The 16370-nt window shown below is 55.6% G+C and overlaps 4 protein-coding genes across 4 annotated transcripts; 3 read left to right on the forward strand and 1 right to left on the reverse strand.

Annotated features, from left to right (window-relative positions):
- The first annotated feature begins 542 nt into the window (after positions 1-542).
- Positions 543-2929, forward strand: DICSQDRAFT_94445 (MFS general substrate transporter). Its single transcript, XM_007371397.1, has 11 exons — positions 543-758; positions 821-939; positions 1121-1222; positions 1281-1374; positions 1435-1740; positions 1801-1832; positions 1894-1987; positions 2052-2297; positions 2355-2478; positions 2545-2701; positions 2760-2929. Exons 1-11 carry the CDS (start codon positions 590-592, stop codon positions 2784-2786), a joined length of 1470 nt encoding a protein of 489 aa, XP_007371459.1. The 5' UTR covers positions 543-589; the 3' UTR covers positions 2787-2929.
- Positions 2930-4232: 1303 nt separating this feature from the next.
- On the forward strand, positions 4233-8530 carry DICSQDRAFT_113888 (uncharacterized protein). Its single transcript, XM_007371398.1, has 9 exons — positions 4233-4547; positions 5334-5767; positions 5819-5974; positions 6029-6079; positions 6137-6153; positions 6202-6275; positions 6332-6627; positions 6680-7735; positions 7797-8530. Exons 1-9 carry the CDS (start codon positions 4328-4330, stop codon positions 7917-7919), a joined length of 2427 nt encoding a protein of 808 aa, XP_007371460.1. The 5' UTR covers positions 4233-4327; the 3' UTR covers positions 7920-8530.
- A 1007-nt stretch (positions 8531-9537) lies between these two features.
- DICSQDRAFT_175507 (uncharacterized protein) lies at positions 9538-11642 on the forward strand (the record flags this gene model as incomplete). Its single annotated transcript, XM_007371399.1, has 7 exons — positions 9538-9987; positions 10047-10068; positions 10125-10278; positions 10353-10689; positions 10755-11144; positions 11210-11273; positions 11335-11642. The coding sequence occupies 7 exons, from the start codon at positions 9538-9540 to the stop codon at positions 11640-11642; spliced, it is 1725 nt and encodes a 574-aa protein (XP_007371461.1).
- Positions 11643-13141: 1499 nt separating this feature from the next.
- Positions 13142-14680, reverse strand: DICSQDRAFT_184178 (uncharacterized protein; the record flags this gene model as incomplete). The annotated part of the gene is made up of 2 exons (XM_007371400.1): positions 13430-14680; positions 13142-13380 (listed from the first exon to the last, which is right to left on the reverse strand). The coding sequence occupies exons 1-2, from the start codon at positions 14349-14351 to the stop codon at positions 13142-13144; spliced, it is 1161 nt and encodes a 386-aa protein (XP_007371462.1). The 5' UTR covers positions 14352-14680.
- Between the last annotated feature and the right edge of the window lie 1690 nt (positions 14681-16370).

Genomic DNA, 16370 nt, shown 5'->3' on the forward strand with positions numbered 1-16370 from the left:
GGCTTGCAACTGCCAGTGGTGCCCTCGTGTGGTAGGTAATGACCGAATGGGTCGCTGTACACTATGCACTTCAGTACTCAAGTTACCTGGATACAACAGGAGTCGGGACCGCAGACACATTGATTTGAACCAGGCGGGCTGTGATCCGGAGAAATTCCCGGTGGACGCCGCGTACTCAACGTTCGCTGACGTAAGCCTCTTCCCGTGATCATGCACTGCACTTAGCCTCCGATCGCCATAGAATCTGTTACTACCTCTATGGCACCATCTTGTATACTAAGTATGTGGGCTTAATGGTACTGCTGGTAAATAACGAGGTGTTGTCTAATTACCTGCTGGATTTGCACGTTAACTCGAAATACTCAGCCGCATTCCAGATAGACGCCTTGCAGCGCAAGTGACAGGATCGGTAGTCAAATGACCCCACTATCCCCACCAGCTGTCTCTTCCACACACGAATGGCGTTCTGCCAAGCTCGGAAGCGTACATCGCTGTATATATAGCTTAGTCAGAGTGCCTGGAAAATGGCAGCCCCTCCAACCGTCTCATTCCTCTTGACTCAGACCGGTCGTCGTTCGTCCTATTCAACATGTCCCTCGAGGAGAAGAAGGCTGCATCCATCGACGAAAGCGCAGCAAGTGTCGAGCAGCGCGAGGCCGGCTTCGAGTCCAAGTTTACCGCGGAGGATGAGCGGCGGCTGGTGAGAAAGCTCGACTGCCGTATCATGCCCATAGCGTGCATCATGTACCTCTTTGCATGTGAGTGTATACCCAGTTCGACCCAGGTGCCGGGTGCACTCTGATACTGTTCTGTCTGGTAGACTTGGACAGGACAAACTTGGGCAATGCACGTTTGCAAGGCCTACCTCAGGACGTGTTGCATGGTGATCCTACCGGAGTCCTGTTCGACTGGGTCAACTCCGCATTCTTCTTCTCGTATGTAAGTAAGATGTCTACCGAAATTTCTGTCCCTCCCTTGCTTGCTGTTGGAGCTGCCTCCCACTGTGGAGCTATTGTGTCCAGTCCGCCCTTGTTCGACAGAGGCTTCCACCCAAGAAACTGGAGAAAATATCGCAAACAATGAGTCATCCAGACTGGTCGGCTGATCACACTTCTCACAGATCCTCTGCCAAATCCCCGCGACGATTGTCTCAAAGCTCCTTCCGCCTCGCGCATGGCTAGGATGTGCCGCTGTTGGCTGGGGTATCTGCTCCGTCCTCATGGTACGTCGGACTCTGCAGTTTGTCAGCGGCCATTCTCTGACAGCGAGAATGAATGTAGTCCACCGCGTTTAACTTCCCCGGTCTCATCGTCGCGCGCGTCGGCCTCGGCGTCTTCGAGGCGGGCTTTGGTCCCGGCATCCCCCTCTACATGTGTACGCGACGTCATGCCTCTCAAACTTTGAAGCCCTCGCTGACGTTAAATTACTGATCAGCGTTCTTCTACACAAAAGAGGAGATGGGCATGCGCATGGCGTACTGGTTCGGCTTTGCAGCTGTCGCGGGCGCGTTTGGCGGGCTCATCGCGTTCGGAATCCAGCATGTGCACGCGGCCGTGGCGAACTGGAAGCTGCTGTTCGTCGTGGAGGGCATACCAACGGTGCTGATTGGGCTGTTGTCCATATTGATTTTGCCCAATCGGCCCGAGGAGACTTCGATGTTCAACGAGAAGGAACGCGAGCTTGCGCTGGAGCGCGCAAATCGGGGTCTCAAGTCGGATACGGGCCGCGTCGTGAACAAAAGTGAGTGGCTCCGCTACGCTTCGCGCTTCCTAGAACACTGACCTTGAATTTATTTCTCAGGCCACATAAAGGCAGCGTTCAAGGATTGGAGGGTTCGTTGTACTTTCGGATGTTTTGGGCTTCGCGAACTAATGCTGAACAATGACATTGCAGATCTACGCTGCGGGCGTGATGTACTTTGGCGCAAACTGCGCCCTCGCGTCGATCTCAGCATTCCTTCCGACGATTATCAAGACGTTCGGATTTAGTGCGCGCCCTTCTATCTAATCTCCCCCATCGCTGCCATTGACTCTAGTTCTTCATATACACAGCGAACGCGCTTGCCCAGCTGCTTACTGTTCCGCCCTACGCCGTTGCGGCGATCTTCCTGTGCTTGAACTCGTATATCTCGGACCGGCTGCAGAGCCGTGGGCCGTTCGTCGCTGGGGTCAGCGCACTCGCCGCCATAGGCTATGTGATCCTGCTTGCGGTTCCGGAGAACGTCCACGCGCGGTACTTTGCGACATTCTGCATCGTCAGCGGGACATATACGACGATTGGGGTTATCATCGCCTGGTGTAGGTGTGGGACCGCTTGTTGGCGAAAGGCGTGCTGACGAGTGTTGCGTTGCATAGTCGCTCACAATCTGGGCTCGGAGACGAAGAAAGCGACGGGGATCCCGATGTACATGGCCATCGGACAGTGCGGCAGCGTGCTCGGCTCGCATCTGTTCCCCTCGACCGAAGGGCCGCGCTATATGTACGCTTCGCTCTGGCGCCCCTCTCGACGGAGGAGGATGTGCTGACGGGTCCGATGTGTTTGTAGCAAGGGCTTCGCAGTCACCTGCGCGCTCGAGTTCCTCGCCGCTATCGTGGCTATCGTCCTCACAGTCAACTATCGTCTAGAGAACAAGCGCAGAGACAGGGAGCACGGGAAGCCGATCCTGAATGCGACGGTAGACACGTCGGATCTTGCAGACCAGGTGCGTGCATTTGCAATCGACGTCTGGTGGCTATTGTAAAGGCTCACTGTGGGGGTAGGCTCCGGACTTCCGCTACGTGCCTTGACGAGGCTGAGAAAGGTGATGACGAATACGAACCCATACATTTACGATGTCATGTTTGTGTACCCCTGTATTCTAATGTAAATTAGCACCCCCGGCTTCTCGCGACTTGCCGCATGTAGTACGCTGTGTCTTGTCGAACATCGTAGACCGTTACTAGCGGATAAGACATCGGGGCCCGAGAGAAAGAAGTGCTTGGTGGCGCAGGTCAGATGAAGAAGGCCCGTCTAGCTCAGCGGCGCATTTCTCGTACCCCGGGATAGGGCTTTCCGAGAGGAGTCCAGACCATGCCGGGTGTTATCCATGTTGTCCCATGGTAACATTTGCAACAGGATGTCGTACTGAGCCCGGTCCGGAACAGGAGAGCTTTCTCTCAAGAGTCTTGGAATCTCCATTGCTCTCCTCGAAGTACGCGAAGCAAACCCTCAAAACGCCGACCATCAAGAGTCAATGAGGGAATCATCGACGTTGGGGAACATACGAAGTAGCGGCTCCAGATAACGAGGAAAGATGGCGTGACCCAGAGCAAGAGAGCACATGGCGCAAGAATGCGGGGGGCTTACGCAGGCAGGTTCTGGGATTATACAAATTCGCGTGGTCTGGTTCAGGTTGTTCAAGAGTTTGTGTGAGGTAGCCCGTTCCTTAGCAGACGTCGAGCAGGACTGGAGACAGACGATGATCATAGTTACCTTTGCAAACGTCCTTGGACAATCAGGGTAGGATGCAGCCTACGCACGAGGATTATGGTCACGGGGGCGTGAGTAAGCGACACCTTTCGGAATGAGTTTGGTTCAATGATTGCTGAGAGGATCCTGCTCGCGTTCGAAGATGAATGCAGGTGACCGCGGCGGACAGTGGGAAACAGGATGTGGAGGAGCCTGAGTCCGTCGTCCAGCCCAAGGACTTAATCAATTTATCGGGGACTGTGAATTCTGTAGTTGATTCCAAGGCATACATATATGCCACCCGCATATTACGAAGCTGCCGTAGGCATAGAAAGTAAAATTGACCCGCTCATTCTTAGTATGGGAGAAACGACGTACTGCTTGAGCGCTCTCAACGATCGGCCCCCATTGGCATACAGAGTATCATTTGCATAGTCTCCAAGGGCCACGCCGTGCGTGCAATATGAGGAAGCTAGCAGTCGTCGTCACAGGTATATGGGAAGGGCTTGAGTGGACTGATGCACGCAAAACCTCTCGTCTGAAGGCCGACGTGTGAGACGAGGGGATTGGATGCGGAATTTTGAAATAGACAATTAATCTTTGAGCGGCACTGCGTCGCTACTGGCGACGGCGTCGAGCAGAAGAGGAACAATGGTCGACGACAGAGTTGAGGGACCGGGGCAACGCCCTATTTACCGGGTTCAATAGGTGTGGCTTACATAAGCGCGCCCTTGATCATTTTCTGCAGGATGGCTGGGCAGCATTCCTCGTTCCTCCCGCGTCGTGCTCGACACCTCGGCGCGGTTCATACCACCACGGCATCCCTTACGCGTGGCCATCGACTCCGCTCTCTCTGTCTCCACGCTCTCGTGTCCTCATCATGGCTTCGGAGTACAGCAGCCCGCCCCCAGAACCTCGTCACCAACCCCATCCATATCTCCACGAGCCTTTGCTGTACATCTCCAACCTCCCGGCGTTCGTGAGAGACGAAGATCTTGCCGTCACGTTCCAGACATGCGCGCCGTTCCGGCCGAACATACAACGAGATGGGTCCAACAGACCGTTGTCGGGGACGATCGAGTTCAAGTATCTGGAGAAGGGTGAGTGACGGCTTTGATTTCTGATTTAGAATTTTCTCTCCCCAATGCTCGGAAACGGCCCTGTACGATGCAATTCAGTCTTGTGGGTCTTCCGGAGCGTTGGGATGTGAGCACGGGAGTGTCGTGAACGCGCCCAATGCACGAATCAATGTATCGTCGAACGGGACATACTCAGCCGTGCACCGTTTGGAGAAATGGTACTTGCCTTGCTCGGTCGTTTCCCCCTTCGGGCGTCCACCAATCTAGGCCTATCTTGTTCTCGTCCGAGAGTGAAAACCGGCTCGGCTGCGATTCCGTACACGACGGGCAACGCTTAGAATCCCTTCGCGTGAAACGGAGGTCTTTTTTCGGGACAGTCCTAACTTTTCCCTTTGCCGACGTCCGCTAAAGGGCGCTGAGGAGTCGGCAATGGAAACGTTGTACTTGCCCAGAGATTCTACAGCCCTTCCACAAAGAACGACTCGGGGCGCTGCCCTTCGTGGTATTGTGGCGGATGGAGAACAGTTGTTCCATTCCCTTATCCGATGCTTCTATGAAGCTTGGTTGACGACTCCTCAAACTGTCTTCGAAATTCATCAGGACGAGTTTCTCCAACTGCGAGACAGCCGTCTGAGCATATCCCGCTGCTCCTACCCTGGTCAGAAGCGTTTGTCTTGTTGCCCCTCCCGCGGCTAGTCGAGGAATGATTGCTGTCTCGTGGGTTTGTCGCGCTTCACACTTCGCGAATCTGTCCCTACGTCCGAGTCCCCCTCATCGTCACTTTATTCTGACCATATCTCTCGACAGCGGAGAAGGCACTTGCGACGCTGCAGGGCCGCCCGATCCCCAATCTACCCCAGAACGTTCCTCTTGTTCTCTCTCCGTATCCTTCCACCACACCACCCACACCTCTTCCTCCCCCTAATGCCTCTCCACGACTTGTGAAGCAACTTCCTCTAGGATACACTGACTCACAACTTTACGACCTTTTCCGTCCGTTTGGAGCTCTCGCCTCGGTGCGCACGCAAGCCCCGTTTGGCAAAGACACCGGCGTGGTCGAGTTCTGGAGAGAGGAAGACGCTCGGGAGGCGGAAGACACGATGCATTGTGCCGAGGTCGAGGGCCAGAATATCGTCGTGCAAGTATATCAACCCCGCCGTGCTGGGGCGATCGCGAGCGAGTTTTCTCCGAACGCTCCGTCGTTCATCCCGACCGGCTCTGTATTTCCATACCCCGCTCAGGTACGTTGAGTGGAGAGCGTTTCATGGATAGGGCTAGATAATCATCTGTAGTATTCCCCGCCTCGGCAATCACCCTATGGTGGACCGCGTCAACAACAACCTCTGTTTATCCATGGCCCTGGACAGCAAGTGCAGTTGGCCCCGCTCTCTGGTCCCGGATCCACCAGCCACTCTGGGCTCATTGACCCTTGCAATCTGTTCATCAAAGTATGTCTGCAGGTCCGTCTGTGAGACGCCACAGCTCACTAACGGCCTCGTCAGAACCTCGACACCTCGATTGACTCCAACGGGCTTTTCTCGCACTTCCGTCAGGTAACCTATTGCCTTCGATTGTCGTTCCTTGGACCTAATTCATATCACGACTCGCAGTTTGGACAAATTGTCAGGTAGGTTGGCCGATGACGACATTTCTCGCTCGAGCTAACCCTTCCAAGCGCCCGTGTGATGCGTAATGAGCAAGGAGAGAGCCGTGGGTTCGGGTTCGTATCTTACCAGACCCCTGACCAAGGTGGATCTCGTTGTATCCCCGTTTCGTATCTGTGATTCGCTGACTTGCCTCGCTAGCTGCTGCGGCTATGAACGCGATGAACGGCGTCACACTCGGTACGAAACAGCTTGTGGTCCGCCTGCACGAGCCGAAGCAGCTCCGGCAAGAGAAGCTCGCTCAGCGTTTCGGCGGCCACAACGGGCATCCTCGGAGCAGCAGCGGTGCGACATCTCCGACGGCAAGCGAGGCGGGCGAGAGCTACGCTGGGTGGCCTAGCCCCAGCAGCCATCCTGCTGTCCTTGGGTCACCCGTCATGGGACATCATGATCGGCCAGATAACCGGGCTCGCCGCAGCTCTGGTAGCTTTTATCACGTAGGTGTCCCTATCGTTTACCAGTCGTTGCTTGGCCTAATGAGCCCTGCAGGCTGCACTCGCCGGCACGCTCAATCTGCCTATGCGCTATGACGACCTCTCTGCGCTATCTCCGGTCGTCCGGAAAGAGGTGCTCTCTGGCGAGCTCCAGCGGCAGATCAAGGGCATGGATGCCGTTTCCAGCGACGAGCTCGAGTCGGTCGTGCAGGCTATCGTGGGGCTGTCGCTGAGCGAGGTCGTACAGGGCATCCAGGACCCTGCGAAGCTGTCCGAGCAGGTGCAGGCGGCGAAGAAGTCGCTGAACCTGTCGAAGGGGTCGTCGCCAGCGCCTCCTTCTCCGTCCCCCGCTGCCTCCCAGGACTCACGCCTCCTCGATATTGGTCCGAACGCGACTGCCTCCGCGCCCGATCATCCCTCTACGCCCCTCTCCATGCCTGCGACGCTTTCCACACCCCCGAGGACCGAGTCTCCGTCTGGATCGCTCACGACGCCCCAGTCTGAGCGCGATCGCATGTTTGCTGCCGTCTCGAAGCTCGAGTCCTCCCAAGTCTCAGATCTCACCGACCTCCTCATGTCGCTGCCCAAGCGCGAGCGCGCCATGTGCCTGTTCAACGTAGAGGTGCTCCGCGCCAAGATCGCGGACGCGAAGCTCGTCCTAGAAGTTGACGAGACCGAGGAACAGACGCCTGCCGTACAGACCGTCCCCGTCCCGCAGACCCCGCAGCAGCGCAAGGTGTCGGCTGCGTCGTTCGACTCGCCTCACACCCCAGATCTGTCATCTCGTGGGCCTAGCGCGGCAGCGAGCCCGACACCCGCGACTCCGAGCTCGCAGGTGCACACGATCGCGTCGCTAGCGCGCCTGCCGGCGTCCGAGATCATCAAGCTCGTGCAATCGTCGTCGGTGACGGGCTTGCCGCTGCCCAAGGCGGACCCGATGGTTGTGAAGGCGACGGACGAATTCATCGATAGTTTGCAGGACAAGCCGATCAACCAGCAAAAGCAACAGCTGGGTGATAAGCTGTGCGCCATGTCCTTCTTGTGGTACGTATGTTTTGCTAACTGCGTATGTAGGTGGCGTGTTGTCAAGGCCTTTGGTATCAAGGGTGCGGTAAGTGTTGTATTGACGTTGCTCGTTAACTGCCTGTGAACTCACAATGTTCGTGTTGCAGCCCAAAATCACAATCGCTCTGTTGGATCAGGACGACCTTCGTCCGCTTGCGCACCTGATGAACAGTTACCCGTCGGTGCTTAAGGAAAAGGCTCTCCTTGTTCAAGCCGCTCAGTCCAAGTAATCTCGCAAGTCTCGGTGCTCGTCGCCTGTCCTATATCCGCAGTGTCAACGTTCAGCTGCTCTTTCGGGTTTCTATTCCTTGCCAGTGCTGTCAATTGCCATACCTCCTGAAATCGACTCCGGACTGAATGCCCATCCTCGACATACCACGTCTCGCACACAAATTCTCGTTACCTTTCCCCGCCATAGATCGCGTCCGTTGCCCATCCGGCGTCGGGTACGACACTGGTCCAGCATCTGGTTCTCGCTCTCGCTCTCTATCAAATGTCATCAATCCCACACCTTTCCTTCTGTCTTTACAATCTAATGGAATGACTCTCGTCATCGTTACACGTCACAATTCACACTGTTGCTTGTTTTACCCCCCCCCCCCCGCCTTGATTCCTCCTCTTTTCCGTCCCCACACCAACACGATGCACAACGATCGTCGACGGACATTGTCTCGTGTGGCGGTCGTTCCCGTCTCTCCCCTCTACTCTGTCGTATCCCCGTTCACGCTCTTACCTCACCTAGCTACGCCTGTTCCTATTACGACCTTTTATGATTGCTGCAAATTCGTCCCTGACATTTACTTTGCTTGTTCTGCCCTTGACGTACTTACCTGCCATACTCACTGCTGTACACGTGGCTCCGACAAATGAAGAATGCTGAGCCGCGTGTGTCGAATGCGTGATGCTTAATGACAGCGTCTGGGCATGCCCGCGTCGTTAGTGGACGACGGGCACGGTTTGTAGCTACAGGTTACTGCTCACCGCGCAGAACCATATATAGCCCAATTCTAGCCGACCTAACAAAATATCGACAAGCTCTGACCACGACGGGTCAACTCAACTCAGGTACTTTGTAATAGTTTGTTGTTTTGTCGGACCTGCTCTGAACCACATTTGCATGCAGGCTCCGAGTTCCTCCCGTACAATTCTACTCTCGGATTGATGTTCTTATTAATCACAGTTCACTTCCCAAAATCTCCTCCATGAAAAGACCGTTATAGTAAGCTGATGTGTCAGTATCACGAGTTCTATGCATCTTTCTGCTTCGCGATCCGGGACGGATCGTGGCTAGCGATAGAGAGTACGCAAGTCTATATACCTGCTTCAACATACACTGACACCATGAATATTACAGTACTTCCGCGGATCAAGAGGGGTCTAGGTCAATGAGCCGCAGCTACAACACCAGAAGTCTGTACCGGGATGCATCAACTGAATTGCTGCAGCGAAGCCGTGCGGGGGCAAGGGCACCGGCCCTTGCTCCGAATAAGCGATGTACGTGTCCACTGTCGCCTATCGGCAGAAACAAAATAGACTACATACGATTTCGACCCAGGCGGCGGTACAGATCTCAATCGTGTGGACATACGACCGCTCAGTCGATGGCTTCGCATGGGAACAGCCGTCTTGAGGTGGAGAAATCTAGAGGAGAGCTGCAGCTTCGGTTGTCGATGTTACTCGATATCGCTAGATGATGCCACATATGCTCTCGTCTTCTTCACTAACGCATTTTGGCAGAATAGAGAAGTCCTTCTGGCGTACGTGTACGAGGCAAGATAAGTAACATCCCTCATCTGCCTTCATCCACCATCTCATCTTCAACCTCCACACTGAAAGCACGCATCTATCATGAATCCCACCTTCAACGGCCAAGCACAATGGCTCCTCAATGCGCTCTTGACTCACCTCCACCTACAGCGTCCTCAGCCACAAGGCCCGCCCGCGCATTTGGCCATGAACTTCCCACAGATGGTGCCGTTACAACCAGTGGGGCTGCCAAACGCTCTGCCGCCGTGGATACAGCAGGCCGCGCTGCAGCAATGGTTCCAGCAGCAGCTCCAGGCGATGGGGCTGATACCGCAGCAATACCAGCCGCCGATTGCGGGTCCCGTCCAAGGACAGCTGCTCCAGGACATACTGGACGCAATCCAGATGCAACTCGGGGATTTGAAGAACGTCAAGAAGGAGGAAACGGGAGACCTCGACCCCGCAGATTTGCAGGCCATTGTTCATGCAATCAAGAAAAGGTGGCAGGATGGCTCAGTGGCTAGGCTTCAAATCTTCGACGAATTGAGCATAGTATGTAACTCAGTCCTCTAGACATGTGCTACAGTCACTCATCCTCGCAATAACTGCAGGGCAGTGATCGCACGGCAATAGGTGAATGCTGGCTACCTATCGTATGGCATCAGTGCACAGGCTGACTGCTGCTGAAGATTGGATGAGGATGTTCATAGCCAACATGGACAAAGTTTTCGCTCAAGTGGACGCAGACACTTCCTCAGGTCCTACGAACGACGTTGCTCCTGCAACATCTGCTGGTGGATCGTTAGTCTCGGATGTACGCGAAAGCCAGGGAGATATTACTCGGTAAGTAACATCCTTGCCCACTAGTCCTCACTGTCGCAACATAGTCTGAGGGCATTGTCGAACATGATTCCTAGGCATAACATCGTTACGCGCTCGAAAACTGGCTTTAGCACTCCCAAGCGAGCGGCACATCAATCTTTGCGTTACGAACTCCTTCCTGTCCGGAGCCTTCCCTCTGCTGAGACGTCCAAGAAGGAAGGACAAGAGCCGATCTTTCACGACGTCACGTTCATCCCCCCTTCGGATGGTTCCGAGAAACCGCGTCTGCCACGGCTCCGCTCCTCAGCTGCCGACCCGAATGAAAAGTTTACAGACGACGAGAAGGTCTTCTTCGTTCACTGGCTACGTTGGCGCCTACGCCAGGGGCCGTTGCCGGACAAGGACGAGCTCTTCGAGGAACTCCAAACAGAGGTATACCTACACGCCAGCTCACCACGCTCAGCCATATCCTAACCTATTCCCATCGTTACTCGCAGTTACCGCATCGCACCGCTAGCATGTGGAAGAGCCATTGGGAGGATCATCCCGAGCTTCCCAATCAGATATATCTTGCAGCCAAAGAGCGGGCCGAGAAAGAAGAAAATTGGGGGATTTTCCCGACAAAAGCCGCCGCGCTTAACGAACCCTTGTTTTTGGAATCAGAGTCGGAGGACGACGGGGACGATGGACGCTCCGACCCCAGCTACTCTGACCGTAACGGGCCGATCCCTACGCTCTCGCCGCTGCCTCGTGCCAGAAAGAGCAAACACAATGTCTCGGACGCCGAGCTCCGTGCCATGGCCCTGTACAAGTTCGAGCATGCCGCGAAGTGGGAGAACAATACCCGCAAGTATCCTCTCTGGCGCGACTTTGCTAACAGTCCCGAGGTGAGCGTGTCCATGCGTAACTTGATTTAGACCATTTGAGTCAACTCCCTGCATTCGTACTGCAGAACATCCACAAAAGAACATCAGAAGAGTGGAGGGGCATCGCAATGAACAGGAAGTACGCGAACAGTACGTCTACCCGTCGTTATATCCCTGCCTCGACTGACCAGGCCAACACCTACTTTCATAGTCATCAGACGCTACGTAGAAGAGCATCGCGCCCATGCCAACGTCGCGAAGGATGTCAAGACGATGTCAGCGAACAAGGACACGGTGACCCACTCCGCGCTACCTGCCAGTAGTAGATCAGCGGCGTCTCCTGTAGGACCGGCGACGCAGCTTGAGGGTGGAAAGCGCGCAAAGCGTCCTGCTGACTTGGGCGGGACAAGTAAAGACTGGACTGAGGAAGATCAACTCTCAGCCAAAAGGATGAAGATGGGCTTGGCTCCGAAGAAAAAACGGGTGGTCTGGATCGATTTGACTGACGATGCAGACTAGGCATATGGTATGGTGCATTCCTTCGTCGATTCGGTACAAAACTCGGAGCTCTCTGTTTGACCATTTCACGTCATAATGATCAAATGTATCGTGGTTCTGTATTCTGTGGCGCGCGCACTACGAATATATCCGTGCTGTCTAGACGTTTCTCATCATTTGAACTATTCTCAGGCTAGTACGCCAACAAATCAGTTGAGTAGCAATTTGGGTACGGCATGCTGAATCCTTCTCTGTAATCCTGCGGAGTATAGGAGGCGTGGACTAGAGCCTGAAGTCGATGAGTCGCATATGGGCGAAGTCGAGGCCAGCAGCGGCGACCGACGATAAACCATACAGTGATCGAACCTACATTGGAACACTATTCTTCGTGGGGGATCTGCACCGACACTGTACCTGCGAGTCGACGTGGGAAACTCGAAACGCTCTGCTGATCCTCCACGTGTCCTCAATATCGCCGTAGGTGACTAGACGCACGGCCTGCAACGACGGAATCGCAACAGCGAATCGAGATGCAACATCTCGAACGGGGGGTCCCGCACGGTGCGCAGAAATGTCTCGAGAGCTCGAGGCACTGGCCTGTGTGATAGAGTGATGCCATTACTGCGGTAGCCGGCAATAGAAGCCATTGAGACCGAAAGAGGCAGTACGGGGCAGTGTAGCCTCCAGGGCAATGCACCGACAAGCAAAGAGAGGGGTCAAACAGGGGGTATCGCGAGGTGGACGTTCGTGGTCAACGTTGTAAACGACCTCGAGCTTTGGCGTCGCGGCAGAAGGCGCCCGACCAAGCCGAGCACGTCTGAGCGCGCCCGACCGCGGCACCGGAACCATCGGCAGACTCTCGTACGATATACCGTCGAGTATACAGAAACCAGATAACATCACATTGTATATACACTGGGGGCAGACCAATATTGTACATGAACACGAGATAGCGAACGTGAAGAGCGAGGTAGAGCACAGGAGTATATACGTAGCCAACGAGATCATCGGTGCCAAGAACCAACACGTTGTATCGTACATGAGACATCAATATCGTAGTAGATGGGAATGGAGGGGGCATGGTAGATAGAACGCGGCGGCGAAGACGATAGCTAGATCCAGACAAGACACGAACGCAAGAAACATATATAACACTATCTGTACCACGAAACACGTGCAAGAAAATCCGATTCTAAGAGCCCATGCAGATACTTCTCCGCGGGAAACAGTCCTCCAGAGCACTGGACCCTGGAGCCGTTCCCGTACGAAGACGCACCTGCCCGTCCTCGGTCATCAGCGATATATCAACCCTCCAAAAAGAATCGACTGCCACAACGGGCTGTCAGCGCTTGTGCTGACCGCTCGTGCAGGGCAGCCGATTCGAGAGATGATATAATGCTGCTGAGCGCGATCCGGCGGAAGCCTGTGGACGACGAGTCAGCACTCGGTTCAGGTCGTTGCGCGATGCCGGGACGACGCGATGAAAGAAATGCTCACCGTGAATCACACCCCTGCCCGGCCTACTGGTCGTGCTCGTCCTTCTTGGCGATTGTCTTGCTCTTCTTGTTGGCCTTGCCCTTCTTGGCGTTGCCGACATTGCGCGGGGACCCCAGATCAGTGTGCTCGGACTGATGATGGCGGTGCAAGTCATGCTTGCGGCTGAAGGACCGCTCGCATCCAAGCTCGCGGCAGCCGTATGGGCGCTTGCCCTCGTGGACGCTGTCGAAGTGCTGTTTCAGATTATGAGTGCGAGCGAATGCTGCAAGGGACGATCAGTCGCAACGTCATCGACAATATGGCGCACTTACCCAGATGGCAACCCTCGAACGAGCAAATGTACCGCTTCGTGGTGTCCTGCTTGCGCCGCTTCCTCCGCGGGGAAGGCGCGTCGCTGGCGTTGGAGTCGCCCGACGAATAGCCGTCGTCGCTGTCGGTGCGGCGCTTCATACGCGTCGTGAGGGCGGGCTTCTTCTTTACGACGGGTACGTCCTTCTTCTCCTCGACAGCGCGTGCGGGGTTCTCATCCATGACGAAGATATCGTCCTTGTCGTCCACCGGAGACGATGCTGGAGAGGAAAAGGAAGGAAGGTTCGGGGCCATGAAGCTGAACGCGGCCGAGTCCACGTTCAGGTCCATGCCCGTCGCCAGGCCTGTAGCACCAGCGCCCGCAGCACCGACCGAGTGCTGCATGAGCGGGTATACCGGCCAGCCGAAGTCACCATCAAGGGACACGGCGTTGCACCCCGCCTCAGGCGGGGCAGAATACATTTGCGGGGGGAGGAAGTTCCCGAAAAGCTCGCACCCGAAGTCGAACCCGAGACTGTCAAAGGGCGAAGGGGAAGACGCCGACAGGTGGTCGATCTGCGTGTCTTCGGCCGGGGGTAGCTTAGTATCTGGAACCATGCTCGACCCAGGCGACTGCACGAGGGTCCAGTCAGAGCGGGGGGACGCGGGCTCGTCGATCCCGTCTTGGCTCAAGAACGTGTCGCTGAGTGCTGTTGGGGGGAATGGGAGCGCGTCGCTCAACATAATCAGCGAGTCCCAGTCGAACGAGGGATCGGGCTGGCAAGTGATGTTCTCGAGGTTCACCCAGTCGAGGCTGAGCTCGTGGATGTCGCTATCAAAGCGAGCGATGGAGCCCGACGCGTCCTCCAAGCTCGGCAGAGCCTGGTCGGACGCGTAGGGGCTCCCGGGCATGTCCACCCAGTCGGAGAAGGTCGTGGTGGACATCTCGGGGGCGTAGTTTACTGAGCAGTCGTAATAATGGCGAACGACGGACCACAGCTGGAGGTTGTGATTGTGATCGTGGTGGTGAAGCGGGAGAGAATGGACCTGGGGGATATGAACCGCCTCGCCCGTGGGTACTTACTATAGCGCGACCCCCTTCTGCGACGGGCGGTGACAGCTGCAGCACAGGGTGCCTTCTTTGCTTCTTTCGCCCCGTAGACTCCGCGTGAGGACCACCTCGAGGCGGATGCTGGGAGAGAATGGAGATATATCGAGTCTGCAGAGCCTCGATAACGGACTGCGCTGCAGATCCACACCAGAACGTGTTGCGGAGACAGTCGTCCGCGTCGGCCAGATGTCGTCAGCAAGAGATAGCGGTATTGCGAATCTCGTTGGTAGGCGATGTGCGGTGCTGAACACTGGGATAGAGGGAGGAGATGCGCAAAAGGTCACGAACTTGGATGTGCGGGGCGGCGGGCGCTCCTCCTCGCGCACAAGCGATCAAATCGATCACGACCCCGATCTCATCATGCATGGGCACTGACTAGGACTAGTACTGAGGGCCGCGGCGAACGATTTCAAGTTGCCGCGGCCTTCTATGTACTCTTGATGTATCGTCCTTGTTGACGACTCAGCCCTTGTGGTGCAGCACACTTGGCTATGTACTTCATCGATTACTCGCCTACCAGTGAGTCCGACCTCCGACGGCTTTTGAACTTTGATGCCCCGTGGCTGCCAGCTCATGAGCACCTTTCCTGGGACAACTGCTCTAGATTCCATCCGATCGTGTAATATCATGCAACAACTTAGCGCTACCTGCCCGACAGATCGACGCAGATCACAGCAAGTCTTACAACCTGTACGCACGTTCAAGCACTTGCCAGTGTCCCATCGCCCGCTGTGGCAGTGCAGAAAGGGTAGTGTGCGCAAAATTCGCGCAGGGGCCTCTCGTTTGGAAAAGACCTGGAATCGCTGTCGGACCATGGAGTTCAACTTCCGAGGTAACTCAGCGCGTTAGCCACGCTCTTTCGATGTCTGGATGAGGCCATGCCGAGCTCAGCTTGGACTCGGACTTCGGATGTCCCGCTGGACCCTGGTTCAGACCGCCCATCTCGAGGTCCGGCTGTGTGTCCAAAAAGTCGTCCAAGGCCTATCGTTTTGAAAGCAGTTGTCAAGCTCAAGAACAATAAGGGTGCGCAATTCTTGTCGGTCGCTCATGTCGCCGCGCGCTTGATGGGAGCCTATACACGACTGCTAGAAACCGCGATCGGAAGACCGCCTTCTGAATATCGAGCACCGTCCCCCCGATTTTGCTCACCCTTTGCAGGAACCGACCGGAGTTCATTACTGGGTTGCTGGCAGGGTTCGAGCGGGAGAGCAGGACGCACCGCTGTGGGTGTTCCCTTGCCTGTACATACTACCCTAGTCCCTCAAGCTCGCGACGAAATGAGCGGCCGACAAGGATTGAGCGCGCCTAATCTCCTTCCTAAAACATCTCATCTGTGGGGCGTGCCAATCCCCGTAGCACTGTGCGGCGCGTGCTCACTGCTATCTGCGGAGTAGCCTACAACGAGGTATGTAAACCTCTGGGATATCGGGCCAGGGAGGTATCAAACCTCCCAAGCCCCTTGCACGTGCTGATACCTTACCAGTGGCCCCAGTGTCGCCCTACCGACCGTCCGTGCGCCCTCCTGTCCCATCAATTAGAGATAGACGACGCGTGAGCACGCGTTCATGTGCCCCTTCTCAATACGATGACGCTCAAACACTCCAGTACGCCGCGGTAAGATATAAGGCGGCAGAGATGGGGTACGAAGAGCAAGGGACGGAGAACATATTGAACGGTGTGGACAGAGCAGGGGAGGAGGGACTGTTAGCTGGAGCAGTGGGGACGCATGTCATCGTATGGCGCTAATCACAATGTATGTCATCGTGTGGCGCTAATCACATTAATCACAACCGATACCCGATGACCGATGACCGGGCCCCTTACCGGGTCCACAGCACGACCTTGCGAGCCTG

Source organism: Dichomitus squalens, assembly GCF_000275845.1.
Source record: "Dichomitus squalens LYAD-421 SS1 unplaced genomic scaffold DICSQscaffold_101, whole genome shotgun sequence".
NCBI classification, from domain to species: domain Eukaryota; kingdom Fungi; phylum Basidiomycota; class Agaricomycetes; order Polyporales; family Polyporaceae; genus Dichomitus; species Dichomitus squalens.

Coding starts and splice junctions, on each gene's coding strand:
- DICSQDRAFT_94445 (XM_007371397.1), top strand. CDS start 590: ATGTCCCTCGAGGAGAAGAAGGCTGCATCCATCGACGAAAGCGCAGCA. Junction 1,833..1,893: donor CAGCGTTCAAGGATTGGAGG/GTTCGTTGTACT, acceptor ATGACATTGCAG/ATCTACGCTGCGGGCGTGAT. Junction 2,298..2,354: donor TGGGGTTATCATCGCCTGGT/GTAGGTGTGGGA, acceptor TGCGTTGCATAG/TCGCTCACAATCTGGGCTCG.
- DICSQDRAFT_113888 (XM_007371398.1), top strand. CDS start 4,328: ATGGCTTCGGAGTACAGCAGCCCGCCCCCAGAACCTCGTCACCAACCC. Junction 4,548..5,333: donor GTTCAAGTATCTGGAGAAGG/GTGAGTGACGGC, acceptor ATCTCTCGACAG/CGGAGAAGGCACTTGCGACG. Junction 6,628..6,679: donor GCTCTGGTAGCTTTTATCAC/GTAGGTGTCCCT, acceptor TGAGCCCTGCAG/GCTGCACTCGCCGGCACGCT.